At 57.4% G+C, this 22,777-nt stretch overlaps 1 protein-coding gene across 2 annotated transcripts; it reads left to right on the top strand.

Moving 5' to 3' along the window:
• The first annotated feature begins 540 nt into the window (after positions 1–540).
• Positions 541–22,636, top strand: STRA6 (signaling receptor and transporter of retinol STRA6). 2 transcript variants are annotated; one of them, XM_060003687.1, is made up of 18 exons: positions 541–671; positions 5,587–5,653; positions 5,956–6,041; positions 7,586–7,725; positions 8,321–8,344; positions 8,528–8,694; positions 10,052–10,174; positions 11,891–11,958; positions 12,125–12,201; positions 12,474–12,535; positions 13,482–13,644; positions 17,245–17,320; positions 18,359–18,492; positions 19,622–19,739; positions 19,829–19,930; positions 20,577–20,740; positions 21,004–21,153; positions 21,805–22,636. In XM_060003687.1, exons 1-18 carry the CDS (start codon positions 556–558, stop codon positions 21,972–21,974), a joined length of 2,007 nt encoding a protein of 668 aa, XP_059859670.1. In that variant the 5' UTR covers positions 541–555; the 3' UTR covers positions 21,975–22,636. The 2 variants fall into 2 exon arrangements, with proteins under 2 accessions (XP_059859670.1, XP_059859669.1); XM_060003686.1 differs by having other exon boundaries at positions 556–671; positions 7,613–7,725.
• Positions 22,637–22,777: the final 141 nt, after the last annotated feature.

Raw genomic sequence — 22,777 nt, forward strand, 5'->3', positions numbered from 1 at the left:
GGCCGGCAGACGGTGCTGAGCCCGCCCGCTGCCCGCTGCCCGCCCACCCTTTCATCTCCGCAGCTCCTTCCTCCCTGGTCCTTCCTTGAGTGTGTGTCTGTGGGTCCATCTGGGTGGGCTTGAGGAGGGGGAAGGAAGGGGGTGCTCTCTGTGGGCAGCTTGGATTGGACAAAACTTCTTTGAAAATGGTGCTTTGAGTCAAAACCTACCGGTGGCCAGTCATAGAGAGACAGACGGGTGCCCCAGCAAAAGCCCGAGGACCCTGAGGGGGCACCATCCCCAAGGGATAACTACCTCCTGCAGGACCTCGCGAGACTGGGCGGGAAGGGACAGGAGGGGACAGGAGAAGCCCTTCCCCTTCTCCTGTGCCAGCCGGCCCAGGCCCTCACTCCCAGGAGGGCTTTTCCCAGAGAGCTAAAAGCAAGAAAGTAACCTTTAGGATTAAAGAGAAACGTTTCTTTGTTTGAGTTTTCTTTCTCCCCGCCCCAAGCCTCTTTTCACATCTGTAGTGACTTTTTCCCTCTGGTTTGGGGGTCAGAGGAAAAGCACTAGAGAATGTCGACCCAGGTAGCAGGGAACCAGACCTCGTCCGGGGCCACAGACGACGATGACTCCTACGGCAGCTGGTACATCGACGAGCCCCAGGGTGGCCAGGAGCTTGAGCCGGAAGGGTGAGTCGGAACCCCTGGCCCTGTCGGCCAGCGCATGGGGTGTGGCAGAGGTTACTGATGGGGGGGTGTGGGGAAGACCCTGAGCGAGGGCTGCTAAGAGGGGCTCTGCCGCTCATTTGCTGTGTGAACCCTTGGCAAGTCACAGCCTCTCTGGGCTTCAGTCTCCTCGCCTGTTAGGTGAGAACAGCCTTTGTGCTGGTGTTAAGAAACTTGAGGTGGAGGACCTGGGCCAGGCTAGTCACCTGAAAAGCACCTGTGCGCTGTGTTTGTTTTTTTGACTTTATTTAATTTTTTGGGGCTGTGCCACGCGGCTTGTGGGATCTTAGTTCCCTGACCAGGGACTGAACCCCGGCCCTGGCAGGGAGAGCACTGAGTCCTAACCACTGGACCGCCAGGGAATTCCCTGTGGTGTGTTTAAAAAACAGATTCCTGGGCCCCATCCTTGCAAACTCAGATCCAGCTGGGCTGTGGTGGCTCCCTGGGTGACTCTGGCCTGTAACCAGGGTGGAGAGTCCTGGGTGAGTGGTTGAGGGAGTCGGGCCTGCCTTCAAGGTGTTACTGGCCCCTGTGGTGACCATCTGGGGTGTGCTGTTAGTAAGCGTCAGGTTCTTTGGGCAGGCCTGGGGCAGGGGGAGGCCTGAGGAAACATGCCGCCCTGGTTGGCTTTGGCTGGTCTGAGGCTCCGTGAAGCTGAGGAGGCCCTGTTCTCTTCAGCAGGAGTGCTCGGGCAGCCCAGGGGAGGGAGGCGGCCTCAGCCCAGCCCAGTGTGGCCTGAGGACTCGGCCCACAGCCGCCTCTGCCCAGATCCCTTCTATCTTTGTTTAGTCTGGGTACCCTGGTGGAGGAGCTGGGCCTCCTTGTGCCCCCATGCTGCCAGGGACGCCTTGCCTGCGTGGGCCCCAGAGCCCAGTTCTCCCCTTGTTGTCCCTGGCCCCGGCCCCATCGCCTACCTCCCTTCTCTGTCTGAAGGTTTGCGGAACTAGAAAGGTGAGGCTGGGGGTTGCCGAGCCAGATGTGTGCACATCTGTTCTCCATCAACAACCAAAACCGGAGAAGGGAAAAATGCTTGCGTGCCTCCCCAGAGGCCAGGGCTGTGGCCTGGCCAGGCTGGGGTCACCCGGCAGGGATGGAGACCCCACCCAGGCCTGGGGGAAGGAGATGTTGTTTGGAGGACTCGGGGTTCTGACCACCTGGAAAGCAGCCCTGCTGTCAGCAAAAGGGTGCCCTCTTCCCCTTCCCTGGCTGACCTCGAAAGCCCAGGGCTCCCCAGGTTCCTGCTGTGTATGTGTGAGGTGGGAGAAGCAGCAGAATGGAGAGGGGCCTGGGAGCCCCAAGAGGACACAGAATCTGACCTGAGTTAAGGCCCTGATTTGAAGCTGTGTCCTTAGCCACTTCAGGGCCCAGGCATTGGCTGGGGCCAGGTGCCTGCAGCCAGCTCTGTGGCTCAGGTATTTAGATATGGCCTTAGAATAAAGCTGGGTGCATGGCAGGGACTAGGTGATGAGCAGTACCACTCCTAAGGTGGGTGTCATCTAGAATTTGTAGCTCTCTTCTCCCACCGTAGGTAAGAATGAAGAGCTTTGTTTGAATCTACTTACTGGGCCAAACCAAGTCGAACTTCCTGCCAAAGGTGGGAGTGGGAAGCTGGGATCCCAGGGGAATCCCAAGGAGGCAAGCTTGGACTCACTTCTCCCTGTGTGAGTCAGACACCCCGGCGAGGTGGTGCACCAAAGCTTTGAGGAGCTCTGCACAGTGGTCCCCCTTGTGCCTCAGCGCGCCCCAGCAGGCTGGAGTCGAGGTTGTGGGCACTGGTGACAGTGTCTGGGATGGACTCGATCTCCTGGTCACATTTATCCAAGTGCCCCCTTGGCGCCAGGACCTGGTTGGAGAGGTTGGGGGTGGGGGTGAGTCTGATGGCGATGGGATGCACACTGTCTGGGGTCTTCTGTGGACATAGGATTGATGTGTATAAGCCGAGCTGGCTCTTTTCTACCCCCAGAGGCTCCTCTGGTCAGGTTATGGGCCCTACTTGCCATGTGCTCGTGTGTCATCCACTCTTATCATCAATACCGAGCTTCCCAGCCAGAGCCTGGGGATACAAATACATCTGTGGCAGCTGTCCAGGATGTCAGTCACCTCTCCACCACTTCAAAGGGCTGCCTGGAAGGCGGAATTGGGAGGCTTCCTTCATGGCCTGCCCTCCCACCAAGAGAGGTCAACGCCAGGGTGATCTGCAGGTTCTTCTGCTGTGGGAGCAGGGAGAGGGTCAGGCAGCAGGGCTCCAGGTCCCCCGGGGACCACAGGCCCACAGACCCCTGCCCCAGACAGTCAGCCTTTCCCTCTCACCCACACAGATGTGTTCTGCCCTCCCCTCTGGATGGGGCCCTTTGCAACCTCTACCTCAGAGCCAAACTTCTAGAAACAGTTGCCTTGCTTCTTCTCCGTCTCAGTGTCCTCACCATCCTGCAGTCCGGCCTCTGTCCCTGAGTGCCCATCACCGCCTCTGAATTGCCCAAGACCAAGCCTCAGCTTCCTTGGGTTCCATTGGACTCTGTCCTCACTCTCCATCTTGGAATAAGGCCCAGAACCCTACAGTCATCCCAGAAACTCCCCTTCTCTCTGCTCCGCTACATTAAGGCATGTAAAGTCTTCCACCTAAATACCCCTGAGATACTGCCTGACATTCCCGCTCCCCCGTGACTGTTTATGCTGAGCCATTTGAAAATGCCGATACTTAACTGTTTTTGATGGAAAGAAATGGCAGTTTCGTGTGGTTCAACTTAATATCTTCCTCCACGTACTCCTTGCCTCTCACATCCTGGTCCCACGCGGCTGCTGAAGTCAGACTACCTCAGTTCGAATTCCGGCTCTGGTGCTTTGCTAGCTGTGTGATTTGGGCAAGATACCTAGCCTCTCTGAGCCTTGTTCTCCTTATCTAGGCAAGGGGGATACTAATAGCACCCACCTCTTAGGTAATCAACTGAGTTAATACATAGGAAGTGCCTGGCACTCGCTCGATGCTTAGTCAATACTAGTTACTGTTGTTGTTGTTATTCAAATCTAGCCACAGAAATCTCCTAAAATCTAGAACACTGTCCCGCTCAGACGCCCTCAGTGGCTCCCTAGTGCCTCCCATGCCTGCTATTACCGGCTCTCAGCCTGCCCTCTGCGCTGTAATCAAGCTGAAAACCTTGCCTGGCCCCAGCCTCACTGTCTACTGCCTGTCACTCCACTTTCTCATGCTCTTTCCTCTACGTGGAGCTCCCTTGCCCCTTCTTTGCCTAAAGAGATGCCACCATCTTTCAAACTCAAATCCCACCCCCTCTGAGGCCTTGCCCCAGATTTCTCTCCCTTTTCTGCATCCTTTAGCATCTGCTGTGCCCCCTCAAAGATCAAGCGCCCACCCTCCCCGACGTAGCATTCTCTGTGTCTGCGCCATCCGGCCTGTCCCACAGCACGAAACATGGGTCCACGAGCTGTGAGCCAGACATTTGCTCAGCTAAATTTCTGTCACTCAGACCTCAAACATTTGAGGGTCCATGAGCCTCAGGCAAACTGAGCTAAGTAAAGGGTAGAGGGGGGGCCCCGGGTGGCACAGGAAGGGCCAGAGCTGCCCCCAGACAGGGCCCTGGAGGGGGTCCGTGGAGGTGAGGGTGGCTCCTGGTCTGGGGTGAGTGGGAAACGGTCAGGCTGCTCCAGGGACGGTTTACGGAGCCCCTGCCCTGGCTGGGCCTGGTGGGGGGCGCAGGATTGAGTAGGACTTTGTCAGGTGGTGAGATGCAGGCTGAGAGGGCCTGGAGTGGTGGCTCTGAACTCTTGGGGCTGGTGAGGGGCCCTGCCTCACCCAAACCCCACCCCACATACTCGAGTAAAATGCCTCAGAGTTGCAAGCGCGGAGCGTGAGGCCTGGGCTCAGACAGCAGGAACCTGATCCCCTGCATGGCACAAACTCTACTGCTCTGGGAAGAGGCTGGCTCTGCCCTGGCCAAGAAATCGCACAAAACAGACTCCTTCTGTCCCTCCACCCCAAGGACAAGCCCGCGTGACCGGGTTCTCTCCTGCTTCTCACTCTCTGGGATTCCCAAGCTCAGGGTGTTCCAGCACAGAGTACTCAGGCTCACCCTTGGGATCCCTCTTTTCCACACAGCAGGAAGGAGCCCAGCTGGGTGGGTGAGCCCCGCCTGCGGCAGGGAGGGCGCAGCTGCAGGGCTTCCTCTGATGCCTCACCCACCAGAACTTGGTGGCCTTGCCCACACTGGTTACCTCCTTCTGGCGCTCCCAGGCTCCATCTGGGCAAACCCAGAGGTCTACCTCTCCCCCAGGAACCCAGTCCTATCAGCTCTCCTAGGTTCACGTCCAGCCCTGAGCTCGGGGCTCCTACCTGATACCTTTCTCTGCCACATGACTCAGCCCTTAATAAAACAGGTAAAGAAGAGACATAAATCCTGGAAGACCAAGGTAGATCGTTCCAGTCAGAGACACAGACCAAACTTGGATTCCAGTGAGTGAAAGACAAATCATAGGACCCATTGCTGATTGCCGGACCCAGGCGGTACGCTCAGCCACAGTTCTGAGGCCTGGAGCAGTCAGGGAGGCTTCCTGGAGGAGGGAGGAATGAAGTGGGCCTTGATGGATAGAAAGGCCAAGCTGGCCCATTCTGTTTCTCCCATGTCTTCCCCTGGGAGCCCCCTGTCTCCTTCAGCCCTGTAACCTCAGAGCTGGGCGTGGGACCGGCACACTTCAGGGTCATCAGAGGCCCAGAATGGCCCTGAGCAGGTGAACTGTCTAGGAGAGATCAGAGGGTCAAGGGAGGTGGTGGGTGGAGCCCCAGTATAGACAGCCTGGAACCCCAGCCTGGGCTGCACACCTGGGGTTTCCCTACCTCGGCCTGACCCAGCCTTCACTCACTCTGCAGGCTGGTGCCCTTCTGCCACCCCAGCGTGCCACCCGGCCTCTACCACGCCTGCCTGGTCGTGCTGTCGGTGAGTCCCAACTGGCTTGCCGCCACTGCCAGCCTGAACAGGGGGATGTGTGTTCTTTGCTGGCGCTGGGGAAGGGAGACTCGGGGAGCCCACATATGGGAGTGGGTACCGGGAGTTCTCCCAGGGTGGGGACCCAAACCAGGATGCAGACCAACCTTTCAAACTTCTGTCACCTCCTAGCCAGTCCCCAGTTGCTGCAGGAGTGTGCACTGCGGGGTAGGGGGTCCTGGGATTGAGTGCCCTGACTCAGCCCCTCGGGGAAGGCCTGGGCACCCGAGCCCTCCTCTGTGCTCTCCTTTCAGATCCTCGTGTTGCTGCTGCTGGCCATGCTGGTGAAGCGCCGCCAGCTCTGGCCCCACTGTGGGCACGGCAGGCCTGGGATCCCCAGGTTGGTGCCTTGGCCTGGGCACCCCCACTCAGGGGGCCCAGCTGGGAGGGTGGTGGCTTGTTAGGTACCTAGGAGCCAGCTCTGGCCTCTGGGACACCCCAAACTCTCTCAGTCTGGGGGCTCTCCCCATCCCCACCCAGATCTCCAGGCTTAGTTGGGACCCCATGAGGGAAGGGGAGGGACCCACTCAGATGCACCCACTCCTGTTCCAGACCCCAGGGAGACCGAGCCCAAGAGGGCCCAGCTCTAGGACACACCCCCTCAGGCAGTCCATAGTCTCGACAGGCCGTGGTCACTCCACACTGTCTTTTTTTTTTTTAAATATTTTGGCTGCGTTGGGTCTTCGTTGCTGTGCGCGGGCTTTCTCTAGTTGCGGCCAGCGGGGCCTACTCTTGATTGCGGAGCCCGGGCTTCTCGTTGCGGTGGCGTCTCTTGCTGCGGAGCATGGGCTCTAGGCACACGGGCTTCAGTAGTTGTGGCTCGCGGGCTCTAGGGCACAGGCTCAGTAGTTGTGGTGAACGGGCTTAGTTGCTCGGCGGCATGTGGGATCTTCCTGGACCAGGGATCGAACCTGTGTCCCCTGCGTTGGCAGGCGGATTCTTAACCACTGCGCCACTAGGGAAGCCCCTCTCCATGCCATCTTGACCCTCATTTCCCTGAGGGTGTTACCTGGACCCTGATGCTTCGAGGCAGATTTATGAGGGATTGCCCTCCAGTCCCTCTGGCTGAAATTTTCTCCCCGTCTCCTTCAGCCCAGCAACCCCAGAGTCTGGGATGGGGATGACCCTGAGGAGACAGGACCGGGCAGCCTTGTGTGGGAGAGACCAAAGGCCTGGGGCGAGGTGGTAGGTGGAGCCCCAGTGTAGACAGCCTTGTACCCCAGGCCTGGGCTGCACACTGAGGTGGGGCCTGCCATGTTGGTTTTGTGAGGAACTAGCCTGGGGTTTCTGCCACACTGGCTGGCCCAGGAGAGAGCATGCCCCGCCTGGGGGAGGGCCTTGGGGAGACCGAAGCAGGATGGAGCCCTCAGGGCATGAAGGCAAACTGGAGCACAGAAGCAGAGCGTCTGAGTGGCTTGCCCTGAGCCCAGAGGGGTGATGCCTGGGACAGCCATGCCCGCTGTCTGCCCTCTGCCCCAGGGCCACTCCCAGGCCAGGGTGGCGGCTGTTGCATAAGGATGTTGTGACTCTCCAGCTCTCTGAAGGTCAGCCAGCCCAGACAGACCAATTAGCGTGGAGGCGGCTGTTTCCCGAAGCTTCCAGAGTGGGCGGAGGGAGCAGTGCTCAGGCTTCTTCCTTCTGTGTCTGCCTGTTGCAGGGGGTGGGGCAGGGGATGTTCCTGAGTCACTTTGCCACAGGGCCCAGATCTGGTTACATAGGAGGCACTACACAGACATCTGTGGAATGAATGCACGAAGGGACCTCAGTTTCCCCATCTGGAAAGTGGAACTGACTCACCTCCCCGGTTTATGGAACTCAGTGTGTGGTAATGGGCGTGCAGGGCCTGAGCAACTCCCCCCTGTCCTGCCCCCGCCTCTGCACCAGCCCTGTGGACTTCTTGGCTGGGGACAGACCCCGGACCGTGCCTGCCGCCGTCTTCACGGTCCTCTTCAGCTCCCTGTGCTTGCTGCTCCCCACTGAGGACCCACTGCCTTTCCTGACTCTCGCCTTACCACCCGGCCAAGGTACCCAGCACAGCTGAGGCCCTGGGCTGGATTGATGGGAGGGGGCAGGTGGGAATCCAGAGTACTGGGGCTCCCCATTCCAGTCATGAGCCATAGACCAGAAGACGCTGTCCCATTGCCCTCCCCAATTGTCCCACCACAGTGCCTGAAACCTCTATTGCTCTGTCCTGAGTCAATACTGCCCTCTCTGCTCTTGTGCAAATCCCACCCTCGGGAGGGAGGGAGCACAGGTTGAGTCCCCCAGACAACCCAGTCCCGTGTGAGCATGAAGAAGGGTGGGGAGGGGTGCGGGGAGGGGTCCTGGAGACTTGAGCTGGGCTCAAGGAGGTGATGGTAAAAAGGACAGCTGCCACCCAGAGGAGCCACTGCCCTGCAACATGACCTCCTTAGATGATCCGATCCTCACAGCAACTCCACAAGATTCAGATATTCGCCCCATTTTACAGTGGCAGGTTCCGAGGGTCAGAGAAGGGAAGAGTAATAAAATAGTAGCCTAATTTATTGAGTACTAACTCAGGCACTGGGCTAAGGCACTGTACACATACCTTCTCATTTTACCTTTGCTAATGTACTATATATTATTTCCATTTTACAGACGGGGAAACTGAGACTCCAAGAGGTAACTTGCCCAAGATCACAGAGCTGATAATAGTCAGAGCCTGGATTCGCGTGCAGGGCTCTTGCCCACGGAATCAGCTGAGGGGCTGGGAAGATGGAGACAGGAGAGAAGCTTGGGTGGGTTGGACCCAGGCCCCACATCTGCCCCTCCATCCTGTGTCTCTCGGCCTGTCTTGCCTTCCAGGGCCGTGGAAGATACTGGCTCTGCTCTATTACCCTGCCCTCTACTATCCCCTGGCTGTCTGTGCCACGGTCAGGCATAGAGCCGCACACCTGCTCGGCAGCGTGCTGTCCTGGGCTCATCTGGGGGTCCAGGTCTGGCAAAGGGCAGAGTGTCCGGTGTCACCCAAGGTAACCGCTGACTTAACGACGGCCTGGGGCGGCAGGGCGTGGAGAAGCTGCTTAAACCAGTGTGGCTCCTTTCCTCTCTGTCCTGCTTCCCTGTTGCACGGGATTCCACGCCTATACACACATGCTCATTCCAAGCTCTGCCCCTCTGTGGGAGAGGCTGGGGACCAAGCAGCCGCGCCTGCCCTCAGGAGCTTCCAGTTTGGGAGGGGGAAGGAGGGGGGGAAGGGGCAGAGAAGGAGGGAGAGGAGGCCTGAAATCCCCCCATTATTGATCTCCCAGACTTCCCTTGGCCAGACTGGAGTGGGAGTGAAGAGAGCTGGAGGACGCAAGTGCTGAGCTGGGGGATGGTCTCAGAGGGCTAAAAAGAGAATTACAGAACCTCAGAACCTGGTTCACTGGAGCTGGCTGGGGTGTGAAGCTTGACCAGTCCAGAGCCCAAAGGGTGGGGGTGTGGCCTACAGAGTCAGACAACCCAGATGTGAATCCAACTTTATCCCTTCCTTCCTTTGGTCATTCCACAAACATATCTGAGCATATACTCTGCACCAGGGACATTTCCAGGCACTGGAATACAGCTGTGAACAAGACAGGTGACGTCCCTGACATCCCAAGAGCTGCCATTCCAGAAGGGGACACACAGTCAAACAAACAAATATACGAAATGGTGCCAGGTGGTGCTAGGTGTTTTGAGGACCCCTTACCACATTTCTGAGACTCAGGTTCCCCCCCACCCTGCCCTGCCCCCATAAATGAAGTTGTAACACGAATCCCTCAGGGTAGAGTTGAAGATTAGGTGGTTTCCGTGAGAGCAGGGACTTCGTTGGTCTTTTTCACCAGCCAGGACCTGGCACATACTAAGCTCTCAATAAAAACATATTGAATTAACAAATAGATGAATACATATGCAACCCTAGGAGGGCCTCAACCCCGGGAGGCAGAGCATGTACTTCCCAGATGCCCAGGTTGCAAACTGTAATAGAAAAAATCAGGCCCGTGTCAAAGCACCAGGAACGTAGGGACATAGAAGGTGGATGTCCCCCGTTTCAGGCCCCATCCCAGCCCCCTGGGGTGGGTAGGAGAGGATTACAAAACATACTCCCTTTTGCTCCTGTAAGGGACCTGGGAGTCCAGGGGCCTGGGAGAGGGGCAGGCACCTCTGCAGGGCCTGAGAAGGGGAAGTAGAAGTTGCGGCCAAGTGGCCCTGGCGGGGGGGTAGTGAAAGAACCAGAAGCCTTTCCATGCACCCTAGACCACCCTCAGGGACCCCTGTGAGCTGGGAAGGGAAATGAACCCTGGTCTTCGGTTGGGGGAAGGAGGCAGAAGGTAGGTGTGTCTAGGCGTTGTTCTGTCCATCCAGATCTACAGGTACTACTCTCTGTTGGCCTCTCTGCCTCTCCTTCTGGGCCTCGGATTCCTGAGCCTTTGGTACCCAGTGCAGCTGGTGAAAAGCTTCAGTCATGGGGCAGCAGCGGGTTCCAAGGTAAAGGGGCAGGGCTGGGGTGGGCTCGTACTCAGCACACAAGACACCCTGGACTTGCCCGTATCTATTATTCCCCTACATGTGGTCATGCCCGGTGTGGAGCCTAGAACATAACAGGTGCTCAGAAAATGTTTGCTGAGTCGCAGAGGGACTGGTGGGTCCTCCCTCCCCAGGCAAAGGCCAGGCCAGGCCCTCGGCTGGCACCCATGGCAAGAGAGAATTCTTACAAGATATGGCAATCTTATTTGAGATTAGGTAGACCTTCTAAGCACCTGCCCTGTGCCAGGCCCTAGGCTGGGTTTGTGAACTTAGCTGCGTGACTTGTGTCGGACCTCCAGGACTCCCAGTGTGCTGGGGGAGATGGATGCAGCAACATATATTTACAGTGCGCTGTGAGAAGTGCAACCAGGGCTCATCCAGCTGACCTGGGAGCATGGGTGGAGGCGGGGCCCAGTGCTCTTCCTGGCGAGAGGGGAGGAAGAGGGAGACTGCTCCGCAGAGGCCCTTGAGAAAGGTTAAAGACACAGATGCAAAAGGCTGATTGCTCTGCGGATGTGGAGGGTGAAGGAAAGGCTTGAAGGGTGGCATCTAGGACAGACAGCAGGTGGGTGGTGGCGCTAGTTGCTGACATACACAAGGCTGGATGAGAGCAGGTGTGCGGGGGACGATGTGTAGCTGTAGGTGTGTGGCGCTGAGGGGTCTGGCGGGCAGCTGGACTGTGGGCCTGGAGCTCAGGAGAGGGGCTAGGACTGAAGCCAGAGAAGGAGTGAGGTCCCCATGGAGGGATGAAGAGTGAGGGGAGAAGAGGCAGGTGGGCTCAGCATCTCCGGGGCGACCCTGGGTCCCCCACAGGCCCACCTGACTCCGGGTTTCGCTCTCACAGGGTAGCAGTAGGGTCCTCAGTACTTGTCACTACTGCCCTCCAGATGCGCAGAAGAGGGGAGCAGCTCCCCAGGACACACAGCACCTCGTCCAGGCCCTTCCCTCCCCTTCCAGGGATCTTCTCGGCCTCTCCCTCCATTGCATGCCTTTCCTCTTGGGAAGTCTGAGGAGAACTAGAATCCTCTTTGGCCCTTGGTCAAAGAGTTTTAAGCCTCAAAGGACACAGTCAAGCTTTGAGCTGACCCACACCTGCCCTGGATCCCAGGGTTGCCATGGCAACAGGTGACAATGGCCTATATTTTCCTAATCGTCAGGGGCCAGGGGCTCACTGCATCTTACTGTGGGCCTCTGCCACTTGGCAGGGAGTTTAAGGCCTGGAATGTGGCTTAGACAAATCAGGTCACCCTTGTGATCTCCCTGGAGTAGGCGAGGGCTGGGGGGATCTGACCTGAAATGGCCCTATCCTGTGTCCTGGTCAGGGATGTGCTCGTGGGACATAAGTTCCCTTTTTGCTTCAGTCTTAGCTACTAGAGGCCAGAGGGCCAGGAGGAAAGCAGTGATGTGATGTGACTGAGTAAAGCTGGAGAGAGTTGGAGATAGACCTTAGGAAGAACTTCCCTGCATTGAGAGTTCTTAGATAGGAAACTGATTAGTCTTTTATTTACGGAGGAGGGAAGGGCAGCTTTGGGGGGCATGGACCTCGTCCCCACGGGATGGCCCTTCTCTGTACTCCACCACTGCCAAGAGGTTTGTACGCGCACCTACCCTGAGCCAGGGCCCCGGGGATGGCTCGAGACAGGTCCCATCTGCTTGTCCATTTGTCTGTCGCCACAGGGGCTGCAGAACAGCTACTCTGAAGAATATCTGAGGACCCTCCTTTGCCAGAAGAAGCTGAAAAGCAGGTGAGGTCCTAGGGCCAGGGGACAGGTCTGGGCAGGCAGGCTTGTTTGGGAGGCTGGCACTGGGCAGCATGGTGGGGCAGAGATGAGGAATGAACCAAACCCTGGGGCCCAGGCTCAGAGCAGGGGCTTCTCCTGAGAGCTCCCTCCTGCCTGGGTCTTTCTGCAGCTCCCACACGTCCAAGCAGGGCTTCCTGTCCCGGGCCTGGATCTACTTCAGACACTACGTCTACACTCCACAGCGAGGTATGGCGTGGGGAGCTGAGGTCAAGAGTGACAGGTGACCTCACCCCTCTTTTGCATAGAACAGCTGCAGTAGAAGGTCCGCTCCTTTCCCCAAAACTCTTGTCATCGGGAAGAACAACCCCAGCTTGGGACAAGGGGAAGCCCCTGGCCTGGCCTTGGTGGTCCAGGGTCCTGTGAGCCCTGACCCTTGTCCTAGGCCTCTTGGGAGGGATGGGGCTCCCAGGGCTGGATGGCGCTGGGGTTCACCACACCCCTCCTTTTGGGGACTGCAGGATTCCGACTCCCCCTGAAGCTGGTGCTTTCAGTCACCCTGACAGGGACGGCCATCTACCAGGTATGTCCTGCCTCTGTAGTGCCACTTGCCTCTGGACCCCTGCTCCCAACCCCCAAGGCTGAGATGGCTCAGGCCCTCAGCTCAGCTCTCCAAAAACCCCGACCCAAATCCTGTCCAGCTGCTTCTGGCCATCTTGGGAATGCTGGCCTACCCAGAGGAGAGGGGATGGTAACTCTTGCTGGGCTCACACAGGGTCAGAGCACGAGTTTTGGAGTCACATAAATGTGGATTTAAATCCTAGCTCCTTTATTTACCTCCTGAGTGACCTTGGGCAAGTTACTCAACATCCCTGAAACAATTAGCTTAGCTGTGAAATGGAGGAAATAAATTAATTCCTTTTAGTTGGGAAGATTTAGTGAGATAATATATGTTTGATAAATCCTCACCACCACTATGCCCCCCTCAGAAAAAAACAAACAAACAAAAAATCAAAAACCCTGGAAGGTAGGTATGATTTTTCTCCATTTTACAGATGGAGGAAATTGAGGCTGAGAGATGAACTTGACTTGGCCACGTTCCTACAGTTAATATCTCAGGGTAGCCAAAATTTGAATCCAGGTCTGTCCAGCTTCAGTGCCTGTGCTCATTTTTAGGACACTTTGCTTTGTCCAACATGGAAAAATTGGAAATTTTATATTCTGAAGTTTTAGATAGATAGACGATTGATAGGCGGTCAGAGATACACACATATACTTGTGCTGCTTGAAAGCATATCTGAGGCCTATGGGGCTAAAGTCGTATCTGTTTGTAATGTGCTGATTTTTGGCACGAGGATGCTGCTCTAAGGGACAGATAAGAACACTGTGAAGGCTGATGGGCACGTGGAGGCAGCCCGTGTACTGCCAGAGTTTCTTCCCTGAAGTCTCAGAGCACACTATTCCTGGGATGGGAGTGTCTGGTGTGAGCACAGCCAGGCCCTGCCGCCCTGATTTGGGGGTTCTTCCAGGTGGCCCTGCTGCTACTGGTGGGCGTGGTACCCACCATCCAGAAGGTGAGGGCAGGGATCACCACGGACATCTCCTACCTGCTGGCTGGCTTTGGGATCGTGCTCTCAGAGGACAGGCAGGAGGTGGTGGAGCTGGTGAAGCATTACCTGTGGGCTCTGGAAGGTGAGGCCTCTCGGGAGCCCCTGAGGGCCGGCAGTGGGGACCTCAGCTGGGATACCTGAGCTCTGTCCCAAGTGCTGCGGACATGTGGGGTGTCCTTGGGCACGTCCCTTCCCCTTTCTGCATCTTGGCTGCTTCATCTCCAAATTGGGGTGGTTGGAGCTTCCAGTTCCAAGTCTCTGAGGCCTGAAGGTCACCTCAGCGGGCCCCTGTTAGCTTGTGTGGTGTCTCCCACCCCCACCCCTAGTGACTTTGCCCAGTTCTGCAGGCGTGGAGATGGGAGAGGGTGTGGTATGTGTGAGCTGAGGGGACAGCCCGGGGCCTTTGCTGTGGTGGGGAAAGGGAAAAGGAGGCAGTGAAGTGGGACAGTGCGCCAGGATTCTGAGCTAATCCTCATGGCAGGTGGGTGGGGTCAGGCAGGGCGGATGCTTTCTCTTCCCCAATCCCTGTCCTCCAGGCACTTGCTTTCTCCTTCCTTCCCTTGACAATGAGCTCCTGGGCCCGGGAACTGTACTAGTCTCCCCTTCTGTGGTCTGATGCCTCCTTATCCCTTAGCCCTGTTTCCCACCTACGCCACCTCCACAGCTCTGTGGACGAGACTGAGAAGTATCCTCACTTGACACACGGGGAGGGAATCACCTGAGGTCGTACAGCCAGGCAGACGGGAGCCAAGAGGAGAACACAATCTCCTGATGCCCAGGCTGGGGCTCTCCATCACCTTGAGACAAAGCCTAGTGGTCAGGTGTCATGGGGCCTGCACCCTCTGCTGGCTTGGGCGTCCCTGGCAAAGGCACAGGCAAAGGCACCCTGGCTCTGGAGGAGTAACATGTGATCGTCAGAGTCTAGGCTGCCAGTATGGCAGGTGGAGGTGTGATTGCTCTGCAGCTCTTTCTTACCATTACCATCAGGGAGGGAGTAGGAGTGGGCAGGGGTATATGCAGTGACTGCTTCCTTCCCCAACTACCACTCCCACCACTTTCCTGAGTGCGTCTGCTCCCTGGAACTGTGGCCAAAGCCCACAAGATAGACAGGTGACAAGTTCTGGATGGGCTGAAAATGACATCTCCAGGGAGATTTTCCAAGTTGGCTGCAATCTGGGCCACAGGCAGGAGCAGACATGGCCCACATCAGTCCACATCCAAGCTCACACCTTGCTCACTGCAGCCCTGTTAGGTCAGCATCATTGATCTCATCCCACAGAGCAGGAAATCAAAAGGCAGAGGGAGGAAGTGACATGTCCAGGACAATGGATTTGGTTTCTACTCAACACACCTGACACTTCTAATCATATGTTGCAGTTTCCAAGCCCAAAGGCTCCCACTTTGGATCTCCTTGGATGCAGGGGTCAAACAGATCAGTGTTTAACAAGGCAAACTGAGGCCCAGGAGGATTAGAGATATGCCCCAAGCACTCAGCAAGCCAGGGATGGAACTGAGATAGGTCTGAGCTTGGGGACCTTTTGGTCTGTTCTTAGCCTAAGAAGCGAATGTCTTCTGAGCTCCGAGAGCCTGTTTTAGGGCTGCCCACCTAGCACCTGGACTATAAGGCTGGCATCATTCACAGAAATCTCACACTCTGAGTCAGGCAGACTAGATTAGAATTCCTGCTCCATCACTTAGCAGCTGTGTGACCCCGGCAAGCCACTTTTCTCCTTTGGACCTCCATCTTCCTACCTGCAAAATGGGTGCTGAAGCTCTAAGGGCAACCTTGTCCTAGAGGCGCTTGACTGAGTAGGGGAGACAGACTGATCCACGGAATCAGTGCCCAGGAGGGGGCAGGTGCAGAGTCCCAGAGGATGCAAAGTGCAGGAAGATTTTATGGGTACCAGGATTAGGAGGGAGCAAGTTGGACACATTTGAGGTAGAGAGGAACAAGAGGTAGACAAGTGGAGACCAGAGGCCAGGCTGGGGCCAAGGGGGCTGGCTAACCCTTCACCCCAATTAACCTATTCACTCACCTGGGCAGCCTCAGCAGGCAGGCTCCTCACCTCCTGGCAGAAACAGTCCGGAATGTACCTTCGCTGGTACCGTGTTGGCTCTAGGAGGGCAGAGCTGCGCGTGTCCAGGGCTTTCTCCTAGCCTTGCCTTTCAGAAAAGTGCCCCCTTCTGCCCCCAGAGGAGTGAGCCAGGGACAGGCAGATCGGCCCCGGGTTTCTGTAGCGGTCATCCTCAATACTGGCTGTGCCTGAGAATCACCTGAACTTGTAAGGAATCCCAAGGCTCGAGCCAGACTTCAGAAACCTTGAGGGTGGGGCCCAGCCTCTGTGATGGGACAAGCCCTCCCCACGGTTCTGATGCCAGCCTGAGTTTGAGAACCACTGTAGCAGGAGCTCTACACATGTCCGTTGGCTGATTGATTTCAATCAGTTGCTATTTGAAATAGATCATTAGGACTCTGTCTTTGAAAAAAAAAAACAACAACCCAGTTCAGTGGTTCTTAACCCTGACCGCACATCGGAATTACTGGGGTTGCTTTCCCAAAAGCTATGGCCTGGGTCCTATGCCCAGAAATTCTGATTTAATTGGTCTGGGGTACAGCCTGGGCCATGGGAATTTGAACAACTCCAGGAGATCCTAATATGCTGTCAGTGCTGAGACCCACATCTCCAGAACCTGTGGCTACAAGGACCTGGTGCTTGCCTTTCCCGTGTGTGTTTGCTCCCCTCCTGAGTCTCTGATGGGAGCCAGGAACACTTCCCTTGGCTGACCAGTGAGATCAGAGTGCAGACACCCTGGGCTCATTCTGGGTCTGCTTGGAAATGATTGCACCCCTTGCTCTGTCACTTCCTAGCAGTGTGGCTGGCGGGTCAGGCCCTCTCTCTGAGTCTCAGCTTCTTTGTTGGTCCCATGTCTCCCTGTGCCTCTCCTGTGGGGTTACTGTGAGGGTGTTGAGTAAGACTAGATGTGGATATAGGGTGGAAGGGTTGTAGCCCTGCATCCCTGCTATGCTAAATGCCAGGCTTGTTCACAACACCATGCATTCTCCCCCAGCTGCTGGTGATACAGGGAACTCATGATCTGTGCAAATGGACAGGGTGGGTGGCGACCCGGGGAGGAGATGGGTAGCAGTGGTCACTTCCCTCATTCTGATGGACTCAGGCCACACTGACGGGCGCTCACATCTTAACAAAGGCCACTGACGCAGGCCCTGATGGGGTTTTATGGCTCACAGCATGCTGGGAGACGGGCAGCCCAGCAGTGTGCCCAGCATGGGCAAGCTGAGGCTGGGAGATGAAATGACCCCCTGAAGCCCACACAGCCAGGAAGCCATGGAGCTGAAGGCAGATGCCACATGGGATGGAGTCTCTCACTGGGGGTCACACAGCAATGGAAGCAGCAAGACCGGGGTGAGGGCCAGGTCTGCAGCCTCAGAGCCGGCCTCTGTCTGTCTTGGCCACCAGATGTCACCTGGCAGTATTGGTCAACCAAGGTCATCGACTTATACTGGATCTGAGAACAGGGGATGTGACAAGATGTGACACCTCAGAGGGGGGTGTGGGGCAGGGATAACTCCCACCCAGGTACCATCCTGGCAGCAGTTCGGGGTCTCCCAGGAGACCCCCCAGGCCCTGACCTCCCACTTTGCTCCCTTTCCACCTTCCAGTTTGCTACATCTCGGCCTTGGTTCTGTCTTGCTTGTTCACCTTCCTCATGCTGACCCGCTCGCTGGTGACACACAGGTGAGTGACAGGCTCTGATTCCCCCCGGTGCAGACGTGGGGAAGGGGTCAGAGCCCTGTGGGCCTGCAGGACCCCTGACCCAGGAGGCCTGTGGGGAGAAGCTAGGGGCTGGAGGGAGGGAGAGTCCCTGCAGGACCAGGCTGTTACTGAGCCCAGCTGCCCAGCTGCCCTGTGGTGGGTGGAGATGGTGGGGCATCCCTGTCCGGTGGGAGAAACATCTGCGACTGATGTACGGCTGACGAAGGGCTGGTGTGGGGCCACCTGGGAAAGCTGGCATGCTACCTGGGAATGGAGATGAGGGAGGAAGGGTGCCACAGGCGGGAGGAACTGTGTGGGCAAGAACAAGTGTGAAGTGTGGGTGAGGAGTGGACTGGCTGGCGCTGGGGCACCAGAGAGATTATTGTGGGACATGGAATGCCAAGCCGCCTACCTTGCCCTTTCATGGTGAATGGTAAGGAGCACTGAGGAAACGTGGGCAGAGAGGGAGAGAAGCTTGTAGCTGGGAGTAGAGTGGGTGGGGAGGGGAGGGCCAGGGACTTGGCAGGGAGCTGGTCCGTGTGCTGTACGTTTATCAGGCCTCAGGGTTCCTGCCCCAGGATCTTTTCTCACAGGGTTGGCTCTACTTAGGCTGGCATATCAAGGCCCTCAAGCTTCTGCCTGCCTGGAACCTTGCCTCCTGCCCTGACGGCCGAGCTGCCAATCACTTTCCATCCCTACTGTTGTGTCCCACGTTCCTGACTTGGCTCAGGTTGAGCCTTCTGCCTTAATTTGTCTCCCTTGATCCCTGCCCCGCCCCCCACCAGCTTAGTCTGATTCATCCTTTAAGACGCAACTCAGACATCACCTCCTCCGGGAAGCCCTCCCTGATCTCCCAGGCTGGGTTAGTAGCTCCTCTGGGCTCCCACAGCTCTGGGCTTCCCTGCCCATGGCCGTGGGTTGTACTTAGACTGGGAGTTCAGCCAGAGGCTGGCCCAGAGCAGGAAATTAGGGAGCGTGTGTGCTCCCTGAGATCGCTGGCTTCCTCACTCCCCCCCCCAGGGCCAACCTGCGAGCTCTGCACCGAGGGGGCGCCCTGGACCTGGGCCCCCGGCCCCCGAGCCCTCGCCCCTCCCGCCAGGCCATATTTTGTTGGATGAGCTTCACCGCCTACCAGACTGCTTTTACCTGCCTTGGTGAGCGCCCCCTTGCCCACTCCACCTGACCTCGGCAGGCCCCACGGGCCCGAGTGGGGGAGGGGAGGGTTCCCAGCAGGTCTTGGCTGCCTCTTGGGGTCTGCCTGTGCTGGAGCTGGCTCTGGGGCTAAAAGCAAGGAGAGGGACCCACCTTCCCTTCCCTGCCCTCAGCGAGTCCACACAGGTGGGGTCGGGGGGCAGGTGCAGGGGCCCTTGATAAAAGGATACCCGTCCCATGAGGATGGCTCCTGGGTGCCACCAGGGGTTTACACAGAAGGTGACCCAGGGCTGGAAAGTTCGAGGAGGCATGTTCCTGCTTTTGTAAGGGAGGGCAATATCATGATGGGCTGTCTCAGGAGGTCATCCCTGTCACTGGGAGTATTCAAGCATGGTTATGCGGCCATGGTTGGGGGCCGCAAGGAGGGCCCTGCTCTGAGAGAACTGGACTAGATTAACTTCAAGGACCCCTCCAAGCTCCGAGTTTCTGATTCTCCCCTTGGGCACTGCGGTGAATAAAGTCCTTGCAGATGTGAGGGGGCTGGGGCCATTGTTGCCGAAGCAGGGCCTGATTTCTCCCTCTGCTGCTGGTTCCTTCAGTTCTCACCTTGCTGGCGGAGGTGGAAAAAGATGATAAAGGGGTGGACGAATCACTAGCACTAAAAGTCATAATTCCTCGTATAGGTAAACTTCATGCCTCTGAAACCCTTTTGTACATATCCCATGTAAACAATTAGCCGACTGTTTCAACAGGCAACTTTCAGGTACCTACCATGAGCCAGGCTTTGGCCAGTAGGAACGCAAACATTAATTTCAAATACTGTCTTGTCCTCAAGGACTCGGGAGCAACTGGGGGAAAATGACATTTGCAAAGCACTCTGTGGTTTTCAAAGAGCCGCCACAGATACTGTCTCATTGGATCCTCACAACAGCCCTCCTGGGTAGGGGCTGCTTATCCCCTTTTTACAGAGGAAGAAACCAAGGCTCAGAGAGGTAAAATAACTTGCTCAAGGTGGCACAGCTAAGCAGCAGCAGAGCAGGTATCTGAAACCAGGTCTGCCCAGTTCCAAAGCCTGGGGCTCCTGGGAGGGTGGGCTGATTTCTTTCCCTGTTCTCCTCCCCATGCTGGCAGGGCTCCTGGTGCAGCAGATCCTCTTCTTCCTGGGGACCTTGGCCCTTACCTTCCTGGTGTTCATGCCCGTGCTGCATGGCAGGAACCTTCTGCTCCTCCGATCCCTGAAATCCTCATGGTGAGTGAGGCAAGGGACCGAGGGCTCTGGGACCGCTTTCCCGAGGACCACTAATAGTGACACCCGCCCCATCCCCTCACCCCCCACAGGCCCTTCTGGCTGACCTTGGCCCTGGCTGTGACCCTGCAGAACATGGCAGCCCACTGGATCTTCCTAGACACTCACCATGGACGCCCAGAGCTGACCAACCGGTGAGGTTGCTCCTGGGCTTGCGCCTCCCTTAGGCCCTCAGCTGCTTCTTCGGTGTCTTTGTCCTTGTGCCCTTCTCCCTCGTCTGCCATCTTTCCCCTTTCTCTAATGGGGAACCCAGTGAGCAGTAAAAAGAGCTTGCCTTAAAAGGGGTCAGTGACCCAGCTTAGTCCAAAATACCTCTCTGTTTACCTGTCACACAGCCAGAAATACCCCCATGAGCCTTTCCTGTTTTGAAGATCAATACTGCTCTCCCCTTTGCAGGAAGGAGGTTAACAGAAATATTATTTCCATGCTAGGCTGTGGGAGGACCTTGGCCCCAGGAGAGACTTAGAGTCAGTGGACAAGGGACCCAGAAGAGGGAGGTGGGGGCACCAGGGTCATAGAAAGATCCAGGTGGACCTGGACTTAAACCCCACTGACTAGCCAGACAGCCTTAGCAAAGTCTCGCAGACTCTCTGGGCCTCTGTCTCCCAGATGGGTGGGATGAGTGAGCTGGGTTGAGAGAGCAGACCCAGCCCAGAAGATGGGTACACAGAGGTGTAACCAACCAATACACGGCAGTTGTGGTCAGCTAGGTCTGCCACTGACCCTGAGGAAGGGACTCTGTGTGAGGACCTGCCTCAGCTCTCTTCTCCCTGACCCCAGGCGAGCACTCTATGCAACCACCTTCCTTCTCTTCCCCATCAATGTGCTGGTGGGTACCATGATGGCCGCCTGGCGAGTGCTGCTGTCTGCCCTCTACAATGCTGTCCACCTTGGCCAGATGGACCTCAGCCTGCTGCCACCTAGAGCCGCCACTTTTGACCCCGGTAAGGTTACTGGGCAGGAGCTGGGGGCAGGGGATGCTCAGGCTGCCCAAGCAGTGCGGGAGGGTCTGCCCTGACCTGGTCTCTGCAGAGGATGTCTGTAACCCCAGGCTGTGGGTATGTGTAGGGGGCCATGTGCAGTGCACGTGCGACACGCTCAGGTGCCCACGAGCTCGCATGCAGGGTGTGCAGGGCACTCCCTGTGTCTGTGTTAGGTGCCGGCTGGGGCCCCCCCGCACTAGCACGGCCATTCCCCACCCACCCAGGCTACCACACATACTGCAACTTCTTGAAGATGGAGGCCAGCCAGTCACATCCAGCCTCGACGGCCTTCTGCATCCTGCTCCTGCGAACTCAGAGGCCCCAGCCCCGCACGGCCCCCCGGGATGGCCTCAGACTGGGGGAGGAAGAGGAAGGTGAGCCTTTCCAGTGGGAATGGGGGGAATTGAGCCCACCCGGCTTCTCCCAGGAAGGAGGCAGGCCCGCTCTCCAGCAACGCAAGGGAGACAGGGCTAGGAAAATGCCCACATCCTCTCTGGGCTGCCTGTGGGAGAGAAGAAGTGAGAATTCTCCTGGTCCGTCTCAGGGTAATTTTTCCCATAATACTAACATACACACACTTTCTGTCACGTGTGTGCACACACACTCACTCCTCACGTGGAGAATGAGACAGTTGTCTCAGAGCTAAGGGGCTCCGTCACCCCTACCACCCCAGGCCACCCCCTGCCTCTCCTAAGCAGTACGTCCTCCCCCGCCCTGCTGCCTGGGAAGTGTGTAGTAGGGAGGGGGACCCTTGTCCCAGCCCTGCCTCCAGTCCCCTCCACAGAGCTCATCCTTTCCCTCTTCTGCTGGCCACCCAGAGGATGACACCCTGAGCCTTAACAAACACGCTTCTGCACCGCACACTCTCCTGGCTTCCCACCCTGTGAACGGGCACCTGGAGCCCCAGTCTCGGCCTCCCTCACCCTACATACACAAGGGGTTTACAGACTCTGCTCAGGTCTTGGTGCTGGGGGTGGGGCTTGGCTGGGTGTGTGTTGAGTGACTCACGGAAGGTCTCTTTTCAGGGATGCAGCTGCTGCAGACCAAGGACCGGGCGGCCAAGGGAGCGGGGCCCCGGGTAGGCCGAGGCAGGGCCCGCTGGGGTCTGGCATACACGCTGCTGCACAACCCAGCCCTGCAGGCCTTCCGGAAGACAGCCCTATCGGACGCCCGGGCCAACGGTGCCCAGCCCTGAAGGCGGGGAAGGCCACCCCGCCGTGTCCTTGCCTGTGCTGGAGCACTTCCCATCCTCCCCGCCCACTCCCTCCCCAGCTCTCCCAGCATCTGTCACTCCAGCCATGGCAGCCTCTCTGCTTGGCACCAGCTCTGTCAGCAGGTCCCGGGGGTTCAGGGCCAGCCGGGGGTTGCTTTGCTTGGGTGGAAGTCTGTCAGCACTGTGAACCTCAAGCCTTGGGAAGGCTCTGGTCTGCCCCTTTGACCCTGGGAAGCCAGCTAGGGCTCTGGAGAAAGCAATCGGTGGTTTAGACCCTCGGTCCAGGAGCCTCCCGACGCTGGCTCTGCCGCCAGCCTTCAGGCTTCACGGAAGCCTTCTCCTGATTGGGGCTGGTGATGCAGGCCGGGACAACCTAGGATTCCAGCTGGGCCCACTCAGCCTTGGAACACACCACTGTGACCAGACACAGCGCTTCCTCTCTCCCACAGCTTTCTCCGCTCCTCCTGGGGGTCCCTGTGGCCTGCAAGGCAGCCCAGGAGGAAGCCATGGGCTCCTACCTGGCAGCAGTCACGGCTCAAACCAGGCCCCACACTGAGCTGGCCACACTTGAGAGCCTGATATTTTTGTAGCTGGTATGCCTTTAGATATTATGAAAGAGGTTAGTGTGTTCCCTGGAATAAACTTGTCCCTAAGAAACAGTCTTCCTGAAGGGGAGGGGTACGTGGGGAAAACCACCCGGCATCTCAGTCAATCAACACTGTGTTTATGGGGCTTGGGTGGGGTTGGGGTACTCTGGTCAATGCTGGACTGGGCACTGGATGGGG

This window comes from Delphinus delphis, chromosome 2 (genome assembly GCF_949987515.2).
Source record: "Delphinus delphis chromosome 2, mDelDel1.2, whole genome shotgun sequence".
Classification (NCBI taxonomy): Eukaryota; Metazoa; Chordata; class Mammalia; order Artiodactyla; family Delphinidae; genus Delphinus; species Delphinus delphis.

Excerpts from the sequence above, each read along its gene's own strand:
- STRA6 (XM_060003687.1), top strand. The coding sequence starts at position 556 with ATGTCGACCCAGGTAGCAGGGAACCAGACCTCGTCCGGGGCCACAGAC. Across the intron at positions 10,175-11,890 it reads GGGCAGCAGCGGGTTCCAAG|GGGCTGCAGAACAGCTACTC; the intron begins GTAAAGGGGCAG and ends CTGTCGCCACAG. Across the intron at positions 17,321-18,358 it reads CGCTCGCTGGTGACACACAG|GGCCAACCTGCGAGCTCTGC; the intron begins GTGAGTGACAGG and ends TCCCCCCCCCAG.